The following is a 21,018-nucleotide window of genomic DNA, read 5'->3' on the forward strand; positions in this document are numbered from 1 at the left end:
GCGGGATATTTTGGCTTCATTTTTACACAATGGGAGGAGGCGCTGTTGTCGTTAATGTTTGCTACAGTCATTGAAAAGGGGAAGGCAGGAGGAGACACCAGAGGCGGCAGCTCCTAGTGTCAGGTGAACTAAACTTCAGGTAAGAAGTTATGACCTGCAGTCTATCTGGGTCAGATATAAACCAAGTTAAGGTATAGTTTATTTTCGTTGTGCTGATGTTTTACTGTCAGTTACAATAACTGCGTGCTAGTTAGCATGACTAAGTTTATATACAGCTGGGCGGGTGCTATGATGTTATTGATAGTGAACTTTATTTTATTCATTAAGGTTAGTTAGTAGAGTTGCCAACCGTCCTGTAAAAAACTGAATTGTCTCGTATTCAGAGAAAATATTAGTCGTTTCGTGTTGAGGCGAAAAGGAACAGTTTGTCCAGGACTTCAGTTAGAATGGAAAAAGACACAATGCTGGAGTTATTCTGCATCTTTATGCCGTCAGCTGCCTCTTCTCTTATTCTCTCCCCCCCTCTCCTGTTGCTACTTCAATCATGAAACTGATCAGTTATCACCTGATTGGCTTTTCTCTCTTGTTTATCGCCCAGTTTGCGCTCGAAAGAGGAAACCAGCGGATGTCGCGCTAAACAACAGCAACACGTTTATGCAGCTTGATCAGCTGATGTTTGCTGGAGCCACAATTGGAAAAGCTGCTGTTGATGATATTGGTTTGATATGTGGTGAGACGGAAAGATAAAGATGGAACCAGGAGATGTCCTTACTGAATCATCAGAGCTGAACAGGTTTCTGAGAGACAAATAACACCAGGATCCTTTTCTACGTAGCTGACAGCTGGTAAATGTGCAGGGGTGGGTCTAGGAAAGTTTTGCCAGGGGACCAGGTAGGGCATTAACAGGGAAAGGGGCCACAAAGAAATACTTTTCTTTTTTATTTGATGTAAAATGTATAGAAATCATACATATACCAGGAAGAAAGTGTACATCAGTGTTTGTTCATTCACTGCATTTTGTTGATTGATTAAAATATGGTGATTTTCAGCTAGCAGGGCTCAAATTAGAACAGAGGTCAGTTGTATTTGTAGGTTATTGCCAATAACCTTTAACTATTTAAATACATTTTGCTAAAGTGACTTTAATGTCTCCTGTTTTAGAACAAAATAAGAGAAAACATAACTGCTGTTGTGATACCCTTTACCTCTCGCCTGGGTTTGTTGGTTTTGTCAGGTCAAGTAATACAAAGGACTGGCTTTGTTGAGCTTCCTCAGTAAAAACACTCACACAAGTACACACTTGTATTTTTTGTAGTAAATTTACATTCTGGCAACTTAAGCTCACCATCTGCAAACTTAACAAGTGAAGTTCAAGGTTACAGGAAACAAACTGAAGCAGAATTAAGAGCTAAAAGTATATATTTGTTTTTTTATCAAAACCCGTGAGAACACTGTTTATACTTTGTTGTTGTCTCTGCAAAGGTTTCTGTTGGGTCTAAACTCAGACCCCGCTGTATCCAGGACTTATTCCCATGAAAGAAAAACAAGGCAACAGTGTTCGATCGATTTCTTGCGCAAGGGAGGCCTCTCATCTGTGTCCAGCACGACAAATGACCACAATGGTGGCCTCCTCTCGCTGCCTTTTATTGACAAACTTCAAACAATAGTTTACAAAACACCTCCCCCTGCAACCCCATTTGGTTACATAGACAAGGACTGTGTGTGTGTGTGTGTGTGTGTGTGTGTGTGTGTTTGTTCCTGCTGATCAAAGGGTCATAAAACCTAAAAGCAGGAACAACATCCTTGGTCATAAAGAGGGTAGTCTCCCCCACACCCAATGTATGGTTTACCATAGATAACACAGTCAAACCATACAAAGGGTGGGAAGTTCTACCAAACATCAAACAGACCTTCAAAAGGATGTTCCTGTGATAAAACACTTCAACCTCGCACCCAGAACCTCGAGAATCTGGGGATGGGAGGAAAGAAAGAATTCCTTTCACAGAGTTAAAACAATGGACAAATGGTAAATATAAAAATGACAAATGTTTAACTATTTACTCTAACAGTTTCTATCAATACATCTCAGAAAGACACAGCAAACATTTACTGTAAGGGAGTGATGGGAATAACGGTGTACTGTACAAGTACTAATGGCAGGCAGCAGCAAACGGGAAGAGGCCAAGATGATGACTAAGTTTAACAACAATATTGGTAAATGGTAAATGGCCTGTATTTTGTATTGCGCTTTACTAGTCCCTAAGGACCCCAAAGCGCTTTACACATCCAGTCATACACCCATGCACACTCTGGTTTTGCCAAAGAGTGCCAAAGCACTTTAACCACAAGCATTTGTGAACTAACTTATCTTTCTTGTAGAATTGTGCTCCAAATACACAACTTTGTGCTGACAAAATCGTTAGTTATTCATTTACAAATCAATATTGTCTGTAAGGAGGGCAATCCTCCCTGTCTACAGCCCTGCATGTGTGACTCCTGTGATTAAAGCATATTTCTTTCAGCTTAACGAGTGAACCATCAGCTCGTTCAAACACACGTTAAAGTTTGTTTGGCTTGAGACCACCGAACAGAGGCAGCAATATAACATAGCTAACATTAACAGTGCAGTGAATCCTGCTTGTGCCATGATATTCAGGACTGCAAACCGAGCAGCATTCACTGACTTTCAGCTTAATGTGTTTGTGGATATATGACTGACTTTAATTATCCATAATATCATTATATTCTCTGTAAGATTAAGATCAACTTTTGAACAGTGTCTATTTTAAAGTCAAGGCTTTAAAACCAAGTTAACGCAGAAAGTATAAACATCACTGATGTCACATAACTTTGCTGACATGTGGCCAACAATAGTGATGGCCAACTTGAACCTGAGGCTCCAGTGTGTGTGTCAGAAAAAACAACACATTGCTTCAGAAGCACTGTGTCGAGGCTTGATTCGTATAACCAGAGGAAGGTGATCAGTGACATTCGAAGCTTCATTTAGAAAGTAACTGATTCAGTGATTTATAAGAAAGTCAAACGTGGGATTTATGTAGTGTTTTGATGGTGAGAGACAGCAAACCACTGATTACTCTATAAAGAGATATGGAGCCAGCGAGGAAGATACTGTCACTGCGTTGATTGATACTGTCACTGGGATCAAACTAAAGGAGTGTTCACAAGAAATCATCAGTATCAAACTGTGACAATAAAAAAATCTTCATTAAAGCAGCCAAGAATGGGATAAGTTTGATGTGAATCTTTGGTAATGCATGGCAGAAACTCTGTGCCAATTTTATCAACAAAATAAGGATTTTATCATCTTCTGGATGGACCTTGGCCTCCATTAACATTATGAGGAATCTTTAATCAAGATTCATTCATCAATGGAAATATTAAGCAAGTATTAAAGACTCTTGTCTCTCGGCCTATGACTGCTGGGATTGGCTCCAGTGCCCTCGCGATCCCAAAAAGGATAAGCAGAAGCAAATCGATGAATCTTTACTTTCTTCCATTTCTGCAATATTATTAAGAGTAGAAATATCCTGTCTGAGTGATGCTGAAAAACTCGTTCATGCATTTATTACTTCAAGTCTGGACTATTGCAATTGGTTATTATCAGGATGTTCTTTTTTGCCTTGGGACATAGGTAGGATGTGATTGCTGCTGTTTTATCCATGTGTGGATGCACATGCCCAGCTCCCAAATTGTACCCAAATTCTGTACCTCCCTCCATCCAACCATACACTTCTTTGGGTTTGCCATAAGCCCTGCCTGCCTAAGGTTCTCTGGGACCGTGACCAACCACTGCACATGCTCCACCACTATGAATCACTATGAATGACAACATCATCGAGGTAGGAAACAGCATAAGCAGTGTGAGGACGCAGCTGTCACTCCAGCACGTGCTGGAAAATGGCCGCGGCTTCAAACAAGCCAAACGGAAGTGTGACAAATTGGTACAAACCATAAAGAGTGGAGAAAGACGTTTTTGATGATAATAATAATAGAGGCAGCACGGTGGCACGATGGTTAGCACTGTTGCCGCACAGCAAGAAGGTCCTGAGTTCAATTCCAACATCAGGCCGGGGTCTTTCTGTGTGGAGTTTGCATGTTCTCCCCGTGTTTGCGTGGGTTCCCTCCGGGTACTCCGGCTTCCTCCCACCGTCCAAAGACATGCAGCTTGTGGGGATAGGTTAATTGGAAAATCCAAATTGCCACTAGGTGTGAATGTGCGAGTGAATGTGAGTGTGAATGGTTGTCTGTCCCTGTGTGTTGGCCCTGCGACAGACTGGCGACCTGTCCAGGGTGTACCCCGCCTCTCGCCCTATGGCAGCTGGGATAGGCTGCAGCGCCCCCCGCGACCCTGAAAAGGATAAGCGAATGGATGGATGGATAATAATAATAATAATAATAAATGCATTTATACAGTGCTTTTGAGATTCACACACTGGTGGAGGTAAGCTACAGTTGTAGCCACAGCTGCCCTGGGGCAGACTGACTGCGAGGCTGCCATTACACGCCATCGGCCCCTCTGGCCATCACCAGTTTTTGTCTTTGGACTGTGCAGACAAGGGAATCTGCCAGTAGGCATTGGTTAAATCCAGCATCATAAACAACCAAGGAGTGCTTATAAAGTCCAGGTCAACCTTTGGCATGGGATAAGCATCAAACCATGAGACCTTGTTCACTTTGTGATAATCATCAAAGAACCGTATAAAACTATGTGCTCACTTCTTAATTACCTTGAAGTACCTTAAACACAACCGGCCCCTCTCAAAACCTGGGACAACTCATCTGGCAAACAGATAAGCATAGGAGACCAAACACTGAGGAACAAATCCTCACTTCATCCTATGATAACAGCATTTTCACCATTTCAGCCAATTCCTTTTTTCACAATTTGTCTCTTCTGCTCAGGCAACCTGTTAGGCCATGGACACACTTTCATGCCAGGCTGCATTTCAAGAAGGTGCACAACACATCTGCAAACTGCTGTTGCAATGAAGGAACAACAGCTTTATTGGAATGTGTGAGATGTTAGTCACAAAGCATTTTAAACATACTCTCTGTTCAGTGTGAGTCTCCTCCTCTGACAAACCTCCACATGTACCACTGAAAACAGTTAAATTAGTTTGAATCGGAAACAAACTACTTGTTCTGAGACCAATTCTTTGTTTTTCACACCAAACTATTTAATAAGACAAACTTTACACAGAGTTAATCAAATATAACTAATGCTTTAACATTATCAGGATTTCATAATAAAAACTACACGTTCCATCTGAACTCTGTGGAGCCTGATCTCAAGTCCAACTCTGAAACCAGAAGAGGATCTTTCTCTCTCTTCAGAGTCATTGTGATCCAGTGATTTCAGTCCTGCATGATCAGGCTGATGTTTGCACAGAGCAGATAATGAAGTGAATGTTTTTGCACATTGGTAACAGTGAAACAGTTTATTTACAGTGTGGGATCGTTTGTGTTCGGAGTATGAACTGAGATTCCTGAAGCTCTTGTCACACTGGTCACAGCTGAAGTTCACTTCCATGTGTGTACGTTCATGTTTGTTACGATGACCTGATTGTGAGAAGCTTTTGTCACAGTGTCTGCACTTGCATGGTGTCTCTCTTGTGTGGATTCACTTATGATTGTTCTTTAAGCTCACGTGCAGTGGTGAAGGATGACCCACACTAGTCACAGGTGTGCTTTTTGACCCCAATGTGGAAGAGTTCGTGTATTTTTAATGTACTTGGTGTGTGGAAGCCTCTTCCACATTCTTTGCAGTAGTTCATTTTGTCTCCAGTGTGTCTACGTTGATGTGGTTTTAGGTCCCGTTGATGATTGGAAGTTTTTCCACAAAGGTCACAGAGAAACTCTTTCCCACCACCACAGTTTTCATAATAAAAACTAGAGATGGACCGATCCGATATTACGTATCGGTATCGGTCCGATACTGACCTAAATTACTGGATCGGATATCGGAGAAAAATAAAAAATGTAATCCGATCCATTAAATATCACGAAAGCACCTCACAAAACTTGCGACACGCCGTAACTCACCTCAGAACGTTAGCACGTCGGAGCAGTATGCATCACGTGATACAGCGGCTGTGGCATGCGGGACCTGTCAGTGGTCTGGATAGCATTTGGAGCTTCGCTAGCAACCCGGCATTTCATCTCTGACAAAGTTATCCCCGAGAGAAGTAAAGCAAGTGTGTAAGTCCATCTCTGAATGTTTGTAAAGCATTCCTGCGTTAAGCTTAACAAACGATATATGGAGCGACTGCCTCTTCTTGCTGCTACTTCAATCATGAAACTGCTTAATGATCAGCTGATCGGCTTTTCTGTCCCGAGTCCGTCTCTCTTGTTTGATTTTGGCCGACTTTGCACCAGAAGGAGGAAACCAGCGGCTGAACAACAGCAGCACGTTTAAGCTTGTTCAGCTGTTGTTAGAATTTATTTAATATTACTTTCTACACCAGGATCTTTTTCTACGTAGCTGACGCTGGTAACTGTGCAGGGGCGGATCTAGCAAAGTTTAGCCAGGGGGGCCGATAGGGCATTAACAGGGAAAAGGGGGCAAAAAGACATATTTTTCTTTCTTATTCTCATTTAAAATGTCTAGCTTTTAATAAATAATTATCTGACACCCAAAGTTTTAATTTGATGTAAAATGAATAGAAGTCAATTACTGTATATAGTAACTATTAAGTCTAATATACCCTCATAAGCTATAGTACTTTTTCCTTTGGGAAGGTACCATCTGTGCAGTCTGCAATTTTGTTGAAGAAAGATGTTGAATCTATTTAATATTTCTTGAAAAATAATTGATTTCTGTGCATTTTTTTTCACACTGCATCAAATTAAGGTTGATTACGTCGATTAAGCATCATGAGGTGGCGCGTGAGGGGTGGTTCCCTATTTTTTATTTATTTATTTTTGTTGTTGCTGGGAGTTGGAACCCTATTAGTTAGGTTGCTTAATATTTATGCTAAGTACTCTTTAAAATACCAGAATAGGGAGGATGGTGTAGGTTTAAGTTTATTAGATTGATCAGTATTGCTGAACTATGAAATATTTTTTTTTGCATTGAGGTATAACAGAATAGCTTTAGTATAGTTGTTGTTTTAAACTTGAGTATGAACTTATACAAAATGCAGCAAGATATTTAAAAAACAGTTTTGTTGATTAAAAAACACTATATCGGATTCAAATCGGTATCGGCAGATATCCAAATTTATGATATCGGTATCGGTATCGGACATAAAAAAGTGGTATCGTGCCATCTCTAATAAAAACTACAGATTCCATCTGAACTCTGTGGAGTTTACTGATGAGACTTGTTCCAAATAATCAGGTTAGAATTACAGGATAAAAAAAATCAAATACATATCTCACAGTAACTGCACTTGTAGAGTTACTTTCTGGTGTGGATCTGTTGGTGTTTATTCAGGTGATGTGGAGATTTAAAAGTCTTCTCACACAGGTCACATTTATAAGGTCTCTCCTCAGTGTGGATAAACATGTGTTGTTTTAACTGTGCGTCTGTTGCAAACAGTTTCCCACACTGATCACAGCAGTAAACATCATTTCCAGTGTGAATCCGTAGGTGACTATTTCGGTTGTGTTTGTCGTTGAAAGTTTTTCCACAAAAGTCGCAGCTGTACGCCTTAATTCCAGAGTGGGTAACTAGATGCTTCTGCAAGTGGCCATTTTGAGCAAAAGCTTTACCACACAAGCCACAGATGTACTCTTTAACTCCACTGTGAATGAGTTGGTGTTTTTTTAAGCCTCCAGCCCGTCTAAAAGAATTTCCACACAAGTTACAGCTGTACGGTTTTACTCCACTGTGGATGACATGATGTGATTTTAAGTCTTTAGCTTGGGTAAAAGTCTTTCCACACAAGTCGCAGCTGTATGCTTTAACGCCACTGTGGATGAGTCGGTGTCTTTGTAAGCCTCCAGCCTGGGTAAAAGACTTTCCACACAAGTCACAGCTGTAAGGTTTAACTCCACTGTGGATGAGTTGGTGCGTCTTCAAGCCTCCAGCCCGTGAAAAAGACTTTCCACACAAGTAACAGCTGTACGCTTTAACTCCACTGTGGATGAGTTGGTGTTTTTTTAAGCCTCCAGCCTCGGTGAAAGACTTTCCACACAAGTCACAGCTGTACGCTTTAACTCCACGGTGGATGAGTTGGTGTCTTTTTAGGCTTTCAGACCAGGTAAAATCCTTCCCACACTCATCACAGCTGTAAGGTTTAACTCCACTGTGGATGAGTTGGTGTAATTTTAAGCTTCCAGCCCGGTTAAAAGACTTTCCACACAAGTCACAACTGTAAGGTTTAAGTCCACTGTGGATGAGTTGGTGTTTTTTTAAGCTTCCAGCCTGAGTAAAAGATTTTCCACACTCACCACAGCTGTAAGGTTTAACTCCACTGTGGATGAGTTGGTGTATTTTTAGGCCGTCATTCCGAGTAAAATCCTTCCCACACTCATCACAGCTGTATGTTTTCTCTCCCTTTCTTCTGTGAGGTTTGTCGGCCTCCTGAGAGCACTGTTTTTCCGCCTCACGTTGGTCCTGCAGTGACAGAGATACAAACAGAGGCAGTGAGTGAAATGCAGTCGTGGAACAAACTGTAACTCCCTCCATTAGTGGAATTTAATGTGACAACAAACACATTGTTGGTGTATTTCCAACACCTTCTGGTGATAGTGTCACATTACAATGATGTGCAATGAGAGTTGTAATGAAAATGACATTATTGAAGAAATACTGATAAGTGGAGAAAATCTTTTACTTCATAAAAAGTTTTGAGTTCAACAGATGATATTGTTGTTTCAATATGTGCTGATAAAATATGATCTTTGTATTTTCTTCTAACTTCAGTGGTTTTTGGTTGTGAATGTAGAGTCTGTATATATGGAGGAGCCCAGGATGGAAAAGATAAAGCTGCTGTTAACGTGTTTTAAAAACCAACCAGCTGTGCACACAGTTTCAATAACAGTGTAACTGTGATACTTTTCTCACCTTCTGTATTGAAGTCATTGTTTCCTCTGTAGTGGCTGAGCTGAGTCCAAATGGCTGAAATTGTTCCTATGCTGCACCACCAGACTCTTGTCCTCCTGTTACTCAGCTGGGACACAAAAACTATTTAGACGTATTTTATCCCTGACAAAAAGAAGCAGAGCAAATAAACATTACTACACTCCTCAGTGACAACAGTACCTATAAAGCTTCAAGGTAAAACCCCAGAAGCAACTACAAATAGAAAGTCATCAGTTGCATACAAGAACTTGAAAGGTAAAAAGCCACTGACTGTCCTGTATGTCACCGCCTTTAGCCAGGGGATGCTACACCCTGTATATATGTCAATATTACATAGTTCCACAAAGGAGTCCCGCTCAGACTCATTGGTAGCAGTATAAACTCAGCCAACTACAACATTTCCAAGCACCTCATTACCATCCTAGCTCCCCGTGGATGGTAATGAGGTTTTCAAAAAACATTTCAAAAATCACACAACAGCTGTATGTTAGAATTTATTCAGAAATCTCGCAGTCAGAACATGCTATATCATGCTTGGGTAACTAGCAAAACTAGCAAGCTAACCTCCTGCTAACTCGTTTACCGCATTAAATGTAATAAATTCTGTTTTCATGAATGCCTGGATGTTAAACTTCATAGTTACACCTGGTAAAGCACCAATGCTGATCTTTTTATTAAAGATGAAAGAATTTAGACAGTTTTAAACTCTCAGTGATGCCGCAGTGTTTGTTTAACTTTGGGACCTGAAATGGTTTAGGACCCAGATTATTCCCAGATTTGCGAGCACCTTAGTCGGACAAATCCGGGAATAACGATGGCCCGCTTGTATGTTCTACAAAAAAAAAGTGCTTTGTTGTGTATCTGACTGACAAACACAAAACCAGTCAAGTGGCACCATTTTTACAAACCAATTCTGATTCATCCGTTTCACTCAACAATCCACTTTCCTCCGGTTCTCATTCAACGCTGCCACCGTGCTTTTTCGGCCATGTGTGTATGAACACAAAGGCACTGTGCATGCGCGTTTTACCCATATTCTATCGCGATATTTCATTTTCTTATTGTTGCCTAACAATGCATTACTGTGAACGGCCCAGCCCTACCTTCAAGTTACACACTATGAAAGGCAACAACAAGTTTAATATTCAGAAACCTAAAGTATGTATCAGCAGCAGAATGGAGCTAAAAATAAATGTTTGTTTCAGTTTTATGAAGCTTTGAGTATTTTGGATTAGTAGTACTAACTATTAATGTTTGTTAAAGGTGCAGAATTCTGTGATCAGTGGAAAGGCCAGGCTTGCATGTACAGATGAGCAACGCAGGTGGAATGCAGGGACAGCAAAGAACCTTGAACCTAAACGTCTAAGCCAGATAAACTTCAGACATCACAGGGCAGAGCAGCAGTACGATGTGAACTCCCGGACTGCAGTGACACAAACTCTCCCTAACCCACCATATCACCTTACACATCAAGACTTTATTGACAGCGTTAGCAAAGCACAAGTGGAGCCACTTTTCCTCCTCAAGAACACATTGATTGGAAAGTGTTACAGTGCCTCGCCATCTGCAGGTCCTCACCGCAACAGTTAAGTTGATGAGTAATTCTTTCAGCCACACCAAGCACATAAGCACTTACAAACTAAGCTGTATTCCATGCAGGGCATTCTACCAGGCATATATTCAAGTTTCTGAAAAGCAAGCAGAACAATTACAAGAAGAAACAAAAGAGCAAAGTGCATCTGATTTGTGGCACAACTGTAGGAAACTCAGACTTACAGCAAGCTCTGCTAAAAAAAGTTCCAGTACGTGCCACCACAAAAAATGACAAATTTTTATCTGAGCACATGTACCCTTCTTTTCGTGGGAATTATGAAACAAACTATGGTAAATAAAATGAAGAGCTTGTCATCAGCTGAAAGAACAGGGTATGAACATCCTTCACATGGGTAGTGTTATCAGCATCCAGGAGCCATGGCTCTCTGCGAGTCCTGACGGGGTCATTGACTCAGATGTGCTTCAAGAAATAAAATGTCCTGTGCCAACTTATTCTTCAATCACGGAGTAGCTTACCCAGAAATGCAGCGATATCAAACTGGTAGATGGAGAGCTGCAGCTGCAGAAAACTGGCAGCAGAGGCTATTACATGCAAGTGCAACTTACAATGTTTTGCACAGGGCTCAAGACTACCACACTTGTGATCTGAACACCTAGTGAGCATGTTTCATTTACAGTGCAATATCATAAACCATTTTTTCATTCTAAAAAAAGTCACAAATGTTGGTATTTTTGCAAAGGTTGCCTTTAAAATTTTTACCTGAGTTTTCATGCAGTTGCAAGCGCTTTAAATGAATGATAAAATAATTGCCTCTAATAACTCTGTTAACATGTTCTGCATAAACACAAACCTAAGACCTTTACAGCCCTTGGGGCTAATCTCTCTGGGACAATTAAATGAAGCCATATATAGTTTTGGCAGCATGTGGCTGGTGTTAATTACTAACCATGGGTGTAAACTTTCATTAAAATTGAGACTTTGCTGCTAATAACCAGCTAGTGCTGATACTAACGCCATTCACCATAGGCTATTATTTAGAAAAAGTATTTTCGTGATTAATTTGTGTGATTAAAATGTGAAACTGTGGCAAACCACATTTAGACTTTCACTTACCGGTGTTGTGCCAAAAGATGATCGCCTGCCTAAAACTGACTTCCAATGTTTCCGTTAGGGCTGCTCAATTAATCTAATTTTAATCACGATTACGATCTGGGCTTTCAACGATCATTAAAAATGACTGAGCCGATTATTAGCCCCTCCCTCATTTATCCGCGACACCTTAAAGGCCGGTCCGTGAAAATATTGTCGGGCATAAACCGGTCCGTGGCGCATAAAAGGTTGGAGACCGCTGATTAAGAGCACCCGAGGGAAGCTCGGAAAGCTAAGCAGAAGTTATTTGGAGAGGAGAGTGACTGCCGTTGGCTGAAAAGACAGGTAAAAAAAAACTTCAGTGGTGTTGCACACTATTTTATATTATTTTTTAAAGTCATTGTTAACCCTTTAAAGCCGGTCAGAGCAGCACGCTCCGTTTTGTGTAACTATTTTTTAAATCCCTGAAGAACCCTGAACCGTGTAAGCTAGCGCAAAAATTTGTTTTGCATATGAAACCGGAGGAGTTGTACTTACATGTTGTGCCATCAGCTTGCCCTCGGTCACGGTTGCCTTCCACATAAAGCTTTGCAAAAATTGCATAAAAAGCGCTTGCAGGAACAAAAACATAATATTCCAGAAACACGCTTTGCCGATCCGATCAGCTGTTCGTAACACTTCCCACAGTGAAACAGAGGTCAGCGCGAACTATCACATGTCCGCCATTTCCTGGCCGAAACCGGAAGTGACGTCATTTTCGCAGAAATTGTAGTTTTTTACTTGTAGACCTTAAAAGCCTATACTGGTCATGTTTGATTTTTCTGAATAGTTTCTGGGATGCTTAGAACTCGAATTGCACTGCTGGAAATAGTTTATTTTAATGCACCTGCTGTTTTCTTTGCAAATTTGCATCATAGGATTGTTTTTTTGTTTTTCCTGCAGTATATAAAAATTGGTGTATCTCCAAAATAAAACTATGAAGACACTCAAAATAAGTTTCCTGTTATTGTAAACTATTTTTTGCAACTTTTTTGTATTTAAAGCTTTGAGGGATAAGCCTCTTAAATTTCTCCAAGTAGAAATATATGTAAAATATACAAAAAACGATTTTCAATTTTTTTTGTAGTTTATTGCACTTTTTTGCAATTAATGTAGTTACTATGGACTTAATGCATACATATTATTAAAATATGGGCTATAACAGTTGTATAGCAACTTGAAATGCTCCCACAAATGGCACTACAGCATGTAAAAATATAATATAAGCTCTGGCGGACTTGGTTCTATAGTAGGTCTTAAAGGGTTAAATAAATATCGTCAAATAATCGAGATCTCAATTTCAGTGAAAATAATCGTGATTATCATTTTTGCCATAATCGAGCAGCCCTAGTTTCTGTGTATTTTTTATGTGTAATATCTTTACGTATGTTGGTAAATAGACTTCGGTGAACAGCATTTACAAAGGGGTTGTATATAGAACTCAAAAATTATCTGTTTTTTCAAGTATCTTTACAACTCTGTGTTATTGTACTTACATTATAACCAATCCGGTCCTTTATCCCACTTAACATATTTTTTCAGAACTATTGTAATATTTGCTGCCATTTCTGCTGTCCTCTTGGCCAACTTACTCTTACAGAAGACATTTTTAATGTTAATGACATTTTTTTAACTGCATAAATAAAGGTTATATAAAAGTCGCTGCCAAAAGCTGATTACGCCTTCTACCTTGTTACACGAATGTTGTTTGTGGCTCAGTATGACTTTGTGTCATCCATTAGGGATGCATTTGACATATGTTTCACATATTATAGCCCAACAAGTTACTTATAGCAGTTTAAAAACGAGTAAACACTTTTTGGCAAATACCGGAAATCAGTTTTTGGCAGACAATCACTTTTTGGCACAACACCGGGTACAGATTCTGTGTTTTTGTTCGTGTTACTGGAATCTGTCACACTCAAAGTGGTCCAAGTGAGTAAATGGTAAATGGCCTGTATTTGTATAGCGCTTTTAGTAGTCCCCCCTAGGGACCCCTTTACACACCCAGTCATCAACCCATTCACACACACATTCACACACTGGTGGAGGCAAGCTACAGTTGTAGCCACAGCTGTCCTGGGGCAGACTGACAGAAGCGAGGCTGCCATATCGTGCCATCGGCCCTTCTGGCCAACACCAGTAGGCGGTAGGTGAAGTGTCTTGCCATAGGACACAACGACCGAGACTGTCCAAGCCGGGGCTCAAACCGGCAACCTTCCGATTACAAGGCGAACTCCCAACTCTTGAGCCCCAATAGCTTTCTTCTTTTCTTTCTTTCTTTTCTTTGGTGGTCATAGCCCAGATAAAGCTCCGGGTCGGGGTGTTGCTCTGTGGGCTTTTTATCGAAAGGAGCAAACATAAATTCTCTTTGGAGGGTGTTTGAGTCTTAAAGCTGCCAGCCACGCTAGTTTCCCATCCTCCTTCCTCGGCATAGAGTGCAGTGCGTAGGGCGGTGGGCACGGACAGGCCTTTCTAAGTTGTTGATGCTCAAGGCAAAATGTTTCTAATTCGTTTTTCAGTTTCCTTGAAGTAACAATGCTGGGACCTTCCTGCACTCTTGGTGGCGCTGTCACTTGGTGTTCGCTCGCTCTGCGGTAGAGTATCACTTCCTGTTCCTGCTCAAACACAGTGGTGTTTCTGAGTAGCTTATTTGCTTAGCAATTTAATTAACAACTTTTAAATACATTCTTTTTTCAGCCGAAGACAGCGTAGGCCCCGCTAGCTGTTCCCCGGCAGACCCCAAGCAGCTGGGGAAAAAGGGCAGCTGGGTGACGGTGAGGAGGAAGCATAGTCCTAAACAGAAGCCCCAGGTACACCACCAACCCGTTCATGTGTCTAACCGTTTTTCCCCACTCTGCGACACACCCGCCGGGAGTCAAACTCTGGTAATTGGTGATTCTGTTCTCAGACATGTGAAGCTAGAGACACCGGCAACCATAGTCAATTGTCTTCCAGGGGCCAGAGCAGGCGACATTGAAGGAAATTTAAAACTGCTGGCTAAGGGTAAACGTAAATTCAGTAAAATCATAATTCACGTCGGCAGTAATGACACCCGGTTACGCCAATCGGAGGTCACTAAAATCAATATTGAATCGGTGTGCAACTTTGCCAAAACAATGTCGGACTCTGTAGTTTTCTCTGGTCCCCTCCCCAATCAAACCAGGAGTGACATGTTTAGCTGCATGTTCTCCTTAAATTGCTGGCTGTCTGATTGGTGTCCCAGAAACGATGTGGGCTTCATAGATAATTGGCAAACCTTCTGGAGGAAACCTGGTCTTGTTAGGAGAGACAGCATCCATCCCACTTTGGATGGAGCAGCTCTCATTTCTACAAATATGGACAAATTTATTAAACCCCCCAAAATATGACTATCCAGAGTTGGGACCAGGAAGCAGAGTTGCAGTCTTACACGCCTGTCTGCAGCTTCTCTCCTCTTGCTACCCCCCCAAAAACCCATCTCCATAGAGACTGTGTCAGCTTCCAAAAAGACAAAAGACAAACTAAAATCCAGCAACAAACAACTTAAACATAAACAATTACAAAGAAAGAACAATACGGTATCCACATCTGAACCAAAGAGTAAAACAGTGAAATGTGGATTATTAAATATTAGGTCTCTCTCCTCCAAGTCTCTGTTAGTACATGACTTAATAATTGATTATTTTGATTATTGAATTGATTATACAAATTTTATTTACTCTTTCTTACAGAAACCGGGTTGCAGCAGGATGATTATGTTAGTTTAAATGAATCAACACCCCCGAGTCATTCTAACTACCAGAAATCTCGAAGCACAGGCCGAGGGGGCGGTGTGGCAGCAATTTTTCACACCAGCCTATTAATTAATGAAAGACCAAGACAGACTTTTAATTCATTTGAAAGCCTGATGCTTAACATTGTCCACCCGTGCTGTGAAACTCAGAAACCAGTCTTACTTGTTATCATCTATTGTCCACCTGGGCCTTACACAGCGTTTCTGTCTGATTTCTCAGACTTTATATCTAATTTAGTTCTGAGCTCAGATAAAATAATTATTGTGGGTGATTTTAACATCCATGTAGATGCTAAAAATGACAGCCTTAACATGGCATTTAATCTGTTATTAGACTCAATTGGTTTCTCTCAAAATGTAAAAGAACCCACCCACCACTTTAATCACACTCTAGATCTTGTTTTAACATATGGCATAGAAACTGAACATTTAACAGTGTTTCCTGAAAACCCTCTCCTGTCTGATCATTTCCTGATAACATTTACATTTACAATAATTGATTACACAGCGGTGGAGAGTAGACTTTATCAAAGTAGATGTCTTTCTGAAAGCGCTGTAACTAAGTTTAAGAATATAATCCACCCACTGTTATCATCTTCAATGCCCTGTACCAACACAGAGCAGAGCAGCTATCTGAACGCTACAGAGGTCGATTATCTTGTTAATAATTTCACCTCCTCACTACGTACGACTCTGGATACTGTAGCTCCAGTGAAAACTAGGGTTTCTAATCAGAAGTACCTGACTCCGTGGTATAATTCTCAAACACGTACCCTAAAGCAGATGACTCATAATCTGGAGAGGAAATGGCGTGTCACAAATTTAGAGGATCATCATTTAGCCTGGAGAAATAGTTTGCTGCTTTATAAGAAAGCCCTCCGCAAAGCCAGAACATCTTACTATTCATCACTGATTGAAGAAAATAAAAACAACCCCAGGTTTCTCTTCAGCACTGTAGCCAGGCTGACAAAAAGTCAGAGCTCTTTTGAGCCAGCCATCCCTTTAACATTAACTAGTAATGACTTCATGAACTTCTTCACAAATAAAATTTTTATCATTAGAGAAAAAATTACCAATAATCATCCCACAGATGTAATATTATCTACAGCTACTCTTAGTACCATTGATGTTAAGTTAGACTCTTTTTCTCCAATTGATCTTTCTGAGTTAACTTCAATAATTACTTCCTCCAAACCATCAACGTGTCTTTTAGACCCCATTCCTACAAAACTGCTCAAAGAAGTCCTGCCATTAATTAATTGTTCGATCTTAAATATGATCAACCTATCTCTAATAATCGGCTATGTACCACAGGCCTTCAAGCTGGCTGTAGTTAAACCTTTACTCAAAAAGCCATCTCTAGACCCAGCAGACTTAGCTAATTATAGGCCAATCTCCAACCTTCCTTTCATATCAAAAATCCTTGAAAGAGTAGTTGTCAAACAGCTAACAGATCATCTGCAGAGGAATGGTTTATTTGAAGAGTTTCAGTCAGGTTTCAGAGCTCATCACAGCACAGAAACAGCTTTAGTGAAGGTTACAAATGATCTTCTTATGGCCTCTGACAGTGGACTCATCTCTGTGCTTGTCCTGCTAGACCTTAGTGCAGCATTCGATACTGTTGACCATAATATCCTATTAGAGCGATTAGAACATGCTGTAGGTATTACAGGTACTGCACTGCAGTGGTTTGTATCATATCTATCTAATAGACTCCAATTTGTGCATGTAAATGGAGAGTCCTCGTCACACACTGAGATTAATTATGGAGTTCCACAGGGTTCAGTGCTAGGACCAATTCTGTTTACATTATACATGCTTCCATTAGGCAGTATCATTAGAAGACATAGCATAAATTTTCACTGCTATGCAGATGACACCCAGCTCTATCTGTCCATGAAGCCAGATAACACACACCAATGAGTTAAACTGCAGGCATGTCTTAAAGACATAAAGACCTGGATGGCCGCTAACTTTCTGCTTCTTAATTCAGATAAAACTGAGGTTTTTGTACTCGGCACTTGGAGTCATTTTTGACCAGGATATGTCCTTCAACGCACATATTAAACAAATACACTCAACAAAAATATAAACGCAACACCTTTGTTACTGCTCCCATTCCCCATGGGATGGACGTAGAGACCTAAAATTCATTCCAGATACACAATATAACCATCCCTCCCAAACAGTGGTCACAAATCAGTCCAAATGTGTGGTAGTGGGCACATCTGCTATATTGAGATAATCCATCCCACCTCACAGGTGTGCCACATCAGGATGCTGATCTGACATCATGAGTAGTGCACAGGTGTACCTTATACTGCCCACAACAAAAGGCCACCCTGGAATGTGCAGTTTTGTCTCACAGCAAAATGCCACAGATGCCACAAGCAATGAGGTAGCGTGCAATTGGCATGCTGACAGCAGGAATGTCAACCAGATCTGTTGCCCGTGCATTGAATGTTCATTTCTCAACCATAAGCCGTCTCCACAGGCGTTTCAGAGAATATGGCAGCACATCCAACCGGCCTCACAACCGCAGACCTCGTGTAACCACACCAGCCCAGGACCTCCACATCCAGCAGGTTCACCTCCAAGATCGTCTGAGACCAGCCACCCAGACAGCTGCTGGAACAATTGGTTTGCACAACCAAACAATTTCTGCACAAACTGTCAGAAACCGTCTCAGGGACGCTCAACTGCATGCACGTCATCCTCATCGGGGTCTTGACCTGACTCCAGCTCGTCGCCGTAACAGACTTGTGTGGGCAAATGCTCACATTCGATGGCGTCTGGCACGTTGGAGAGGTGTGCGCTTCACGGATGAATCATGGTTCACATTGTTCAGGGCAGAGGGCAGCTGAGAATGTCCCAGTTCTTGCATGGCCAGCATACTCACCGGAAATGTCACCCATTGAGCATGTTCGGGATGTGCTTGACCGGCGTATACGACAGCGTGTACCAGTTCCCACGAATATCCAACAACCTCGCACAGCCATTGAAGTGGAGTGGACCAACATTCCACAGGCCACAATTGACAATCTGATAGACTCCATGCGACGATGTGTTGCACTGCATGAGGCAAATGGTGGTCACACCAGATACTGACCGGTTCTGGGTCCCCAGACCCCCAATGGCGCAAAAAACTGCACATTCCAGGGTGGCCTTTTGTTGTGGGCAGTCTGAGGTACACCTGTGCACTATTCATGATGTCAGATCAGCATCCTGATGTGGCACACCTGTGAGGTGGGATGGATTATCTCAATATAGCAGATGTGCCCACTACCACACATTTGGACTGATTTGTGACCACTGTTTGGGAGGGATGGTTATATTGTGTATCTGGAATGAATTTTAGGTCTCTACGTCCATCCCATGGGGAATGGGAGCAGTAACAAAGGTGTTGCGTTTATATTTTTGTTGAGTGTATGTAAAACTGCTTTCTTCTATTTGCGCAACATCTCTAAAATTAGAAATATCCTGTCTCAGAGTGACGCTAAAAAACTAGTTCATGCATTTATTACTTCCAGGCTGGACTACTGTAATTCATTATTATAAGGATGTCCAAAAAACTCACTGAAAAGCCTTCAGCTAATCCAAAATGCTGCAGCAAGAGTACTGACAGGGACTAGAAAGAGAGAGCATATTTCTCCTGTTTTGGCTTCCCTTCAGTGGCTTCCTGTTAAATCCAGAATTGAATTCAAAATCCTGCTCCTCACATACAAGGTCTTAAATAATCAGGCCCCATCTTATCTTAATGACCTTGTAGTACCATATCACCCTATTAGAGCACTTCGCTCTCGCTCTGCAGGCCTACTTGTTGTTCCTAGAGTATTTAAAAGTAGAATGGGAGGGAGAGCCTTCAGTTTTCAGGCCCCTCTTCTGTGGAACCAGCTTCCAGTTTGGATTCAGGAGACAGACACTATCTCTACTTTCAAGATTAGGCTTAAAACTTTCTTTTTTGCTAAAGCATATAGTTAGGGCTGGACCAGGTGACCCTGAATCCTCCCTTAGTTATGCTGTAATAGACGTAGGCTGCCGGGGGATTCACATGAAGCATTGAGTTTTTCCTTTCCAGTCACCTTTCTCACTCACTATGTAATAATAGACCTCTTGTCATGGTCCGGAGTCTGCGACTCCGTGTTTATGTTTAGTTTATTAGTATTCTGTGGTTTTGGTTACCTTGGGTGTTTGTACTCTTCTGTTTCATGGTTCATGTTCCTATGTTCTGTGTCCCCCAGTCTGTGTTAAGCTGGTGTGTTATGTCATTGCGTGTATGTGTTTCCTGTTTTATTGTGAAGGTCTGCGTCTTATGTCTTATGTCATCTGTGTTGTTTCCGCTCGGTCTCCCTGCATCTCTCCATGTGTATTTCCCCGGATCTCTCTGCATCTTTGTTTCTGGTTGGTTTTGTTAGTTTCTGGTTGGTTTTGTTAGTTTTACCCAGTTTAGGTTTCCGGGTTCATGTTTTCCCACCATTGCTGTTAGTACCCACTCCTGTAAATAAATACTCACCTGCACCAGAGCTACCGCCTTTTTGGTCCTTTCTACAACTCCACGCGGCTTGCCCCGGCAAACCGTGACAGTACGAACCAGCCACCATGGACCCAGCGGCAGTACATCCGTCCGAGGAACTCCGGGACGACGTTACGTATAACGTGGAGATTCTCCTCGGGCTGTGGCTTGAGAACCCTCCAGAGGAGCTTCGCCGCACCAAGAAAGTCGGCTACAACGGCTCTTTTCTGGCCTGCCATGGCTTCTAAGCTCGCTTCCTCCGACCATGCAGACTTTTCTCCGGCACACACCTCACCTCCTCTCAGCCACTCCTGCCTCGCTGCCCGACTCGCCGGATGTGATCTTGCCCGGCCCGTCGGAGCCGTCTGCGGGGAGGAAACGCAGATCGCGCCGCCAGCGCGCCACCCCACAGCCGGACGTTCGGGCTTCTAATGCGCCGGCTGTGGTGAGTGAGGACTTTTTTCCATTTTCGGACTGTGTGACTGTTCATTCAGGGGCGGTGTTCTGTGCGGCAGATGATATTGTGAACAGCATATCACCTGCTCAGCAGCCACTCTCAGCTCAGTTAGCTCCCCCGCAGCCACTCTCAGCTCAGTTTCCAGCGTCACCCTCAGTTCAGTTTCCAGCGTCACCCTCAGTTCAGTTTCCAGCGTCACCCTCAGTTCAGTTTCCAGTGTCACCCTCAGTTCAGGCCCCCGTAGCTCCAGTGCCACCTGTAGCTCAGGCCCCCGTAGCTCAAATCAAATCAAATCAAATCACTTTTATTGTCACATCACATGTGCAGGCACACTGGCACAGCACATGCGAGTGAAATTCTTGTGTGCGAGCCCCACAAGCAACAGAGATGTGCAAACACAACAACACAAACGAGCAAAATACAAGAATGGCCAACCTGAAACTAATAAATATATGTACAATATATAATAGTGTATGCATTTCTGGATGTGTATACTAAATATTTTCCTACGTGTGTGTGTGTGTGTGTGTGTATACACATT

General features: G+C 41.9%; 1 protein-coding gene and 1 pseudogene across 1 annotated transcript in view; both read right to left on the reverse strand.

Moving 5' to 3' along the window:
• Positions 1 to 5,250: 5,250 nt before the first annotated feature.
• LOC147334059 (uncharacterized) overlaps positions 5,251 to 21,018 on the reverse strand; it is a 38,316-nt gene continuing 22,548 nt past the window's right edge. Inside the window, exons 2-3 of the mRNA XM_086286564.1 lie at positions 9,032 to 9,172; positions 5,251 to 8,581 (exon numbers count right to left, since the gene is read on the reverse strand). Coding sequence (XP_086142690.1) covers positions 7,421 to 8,581; positions 9,032 to 9,049 — 1,179 coding nt within the window. The 5' untranslated portion in view covers positions 9,050 to 9,172 and the 3' untranslated portion in view covers positions 5,251 to 7,420. The remainder of the gene's footprint in view (positions 8,582 to 9,031; positions 9,173 to 21,018) is intronic.
• Positions 5,255 to 5,966, reverse strand: LOC147334060 (uncharacterized; annotated as a pseudogene).

Source organism: Aulonocara sp. 'chitande type north' Nkhata Bay, linkage group LG3 (genome assembly GCF_057382095.1).
Source record: "Aulonocara sp. 'chitande type north' Nkhata Bay isolate Kocher_YH1m ecotype deep benthic linkage group LG3, A_spYH_male_GT1.1, whole genome shotgun sequence".
In the NCBI taxonomy this organism is placed as follows: Eukaryota; Metazoa; Chordata; class Actinopteri; order Cichliformes; family Cichlidae; genus Aulonocara; species Aulonocara sp. 'chitande type north' Nkhata Bay.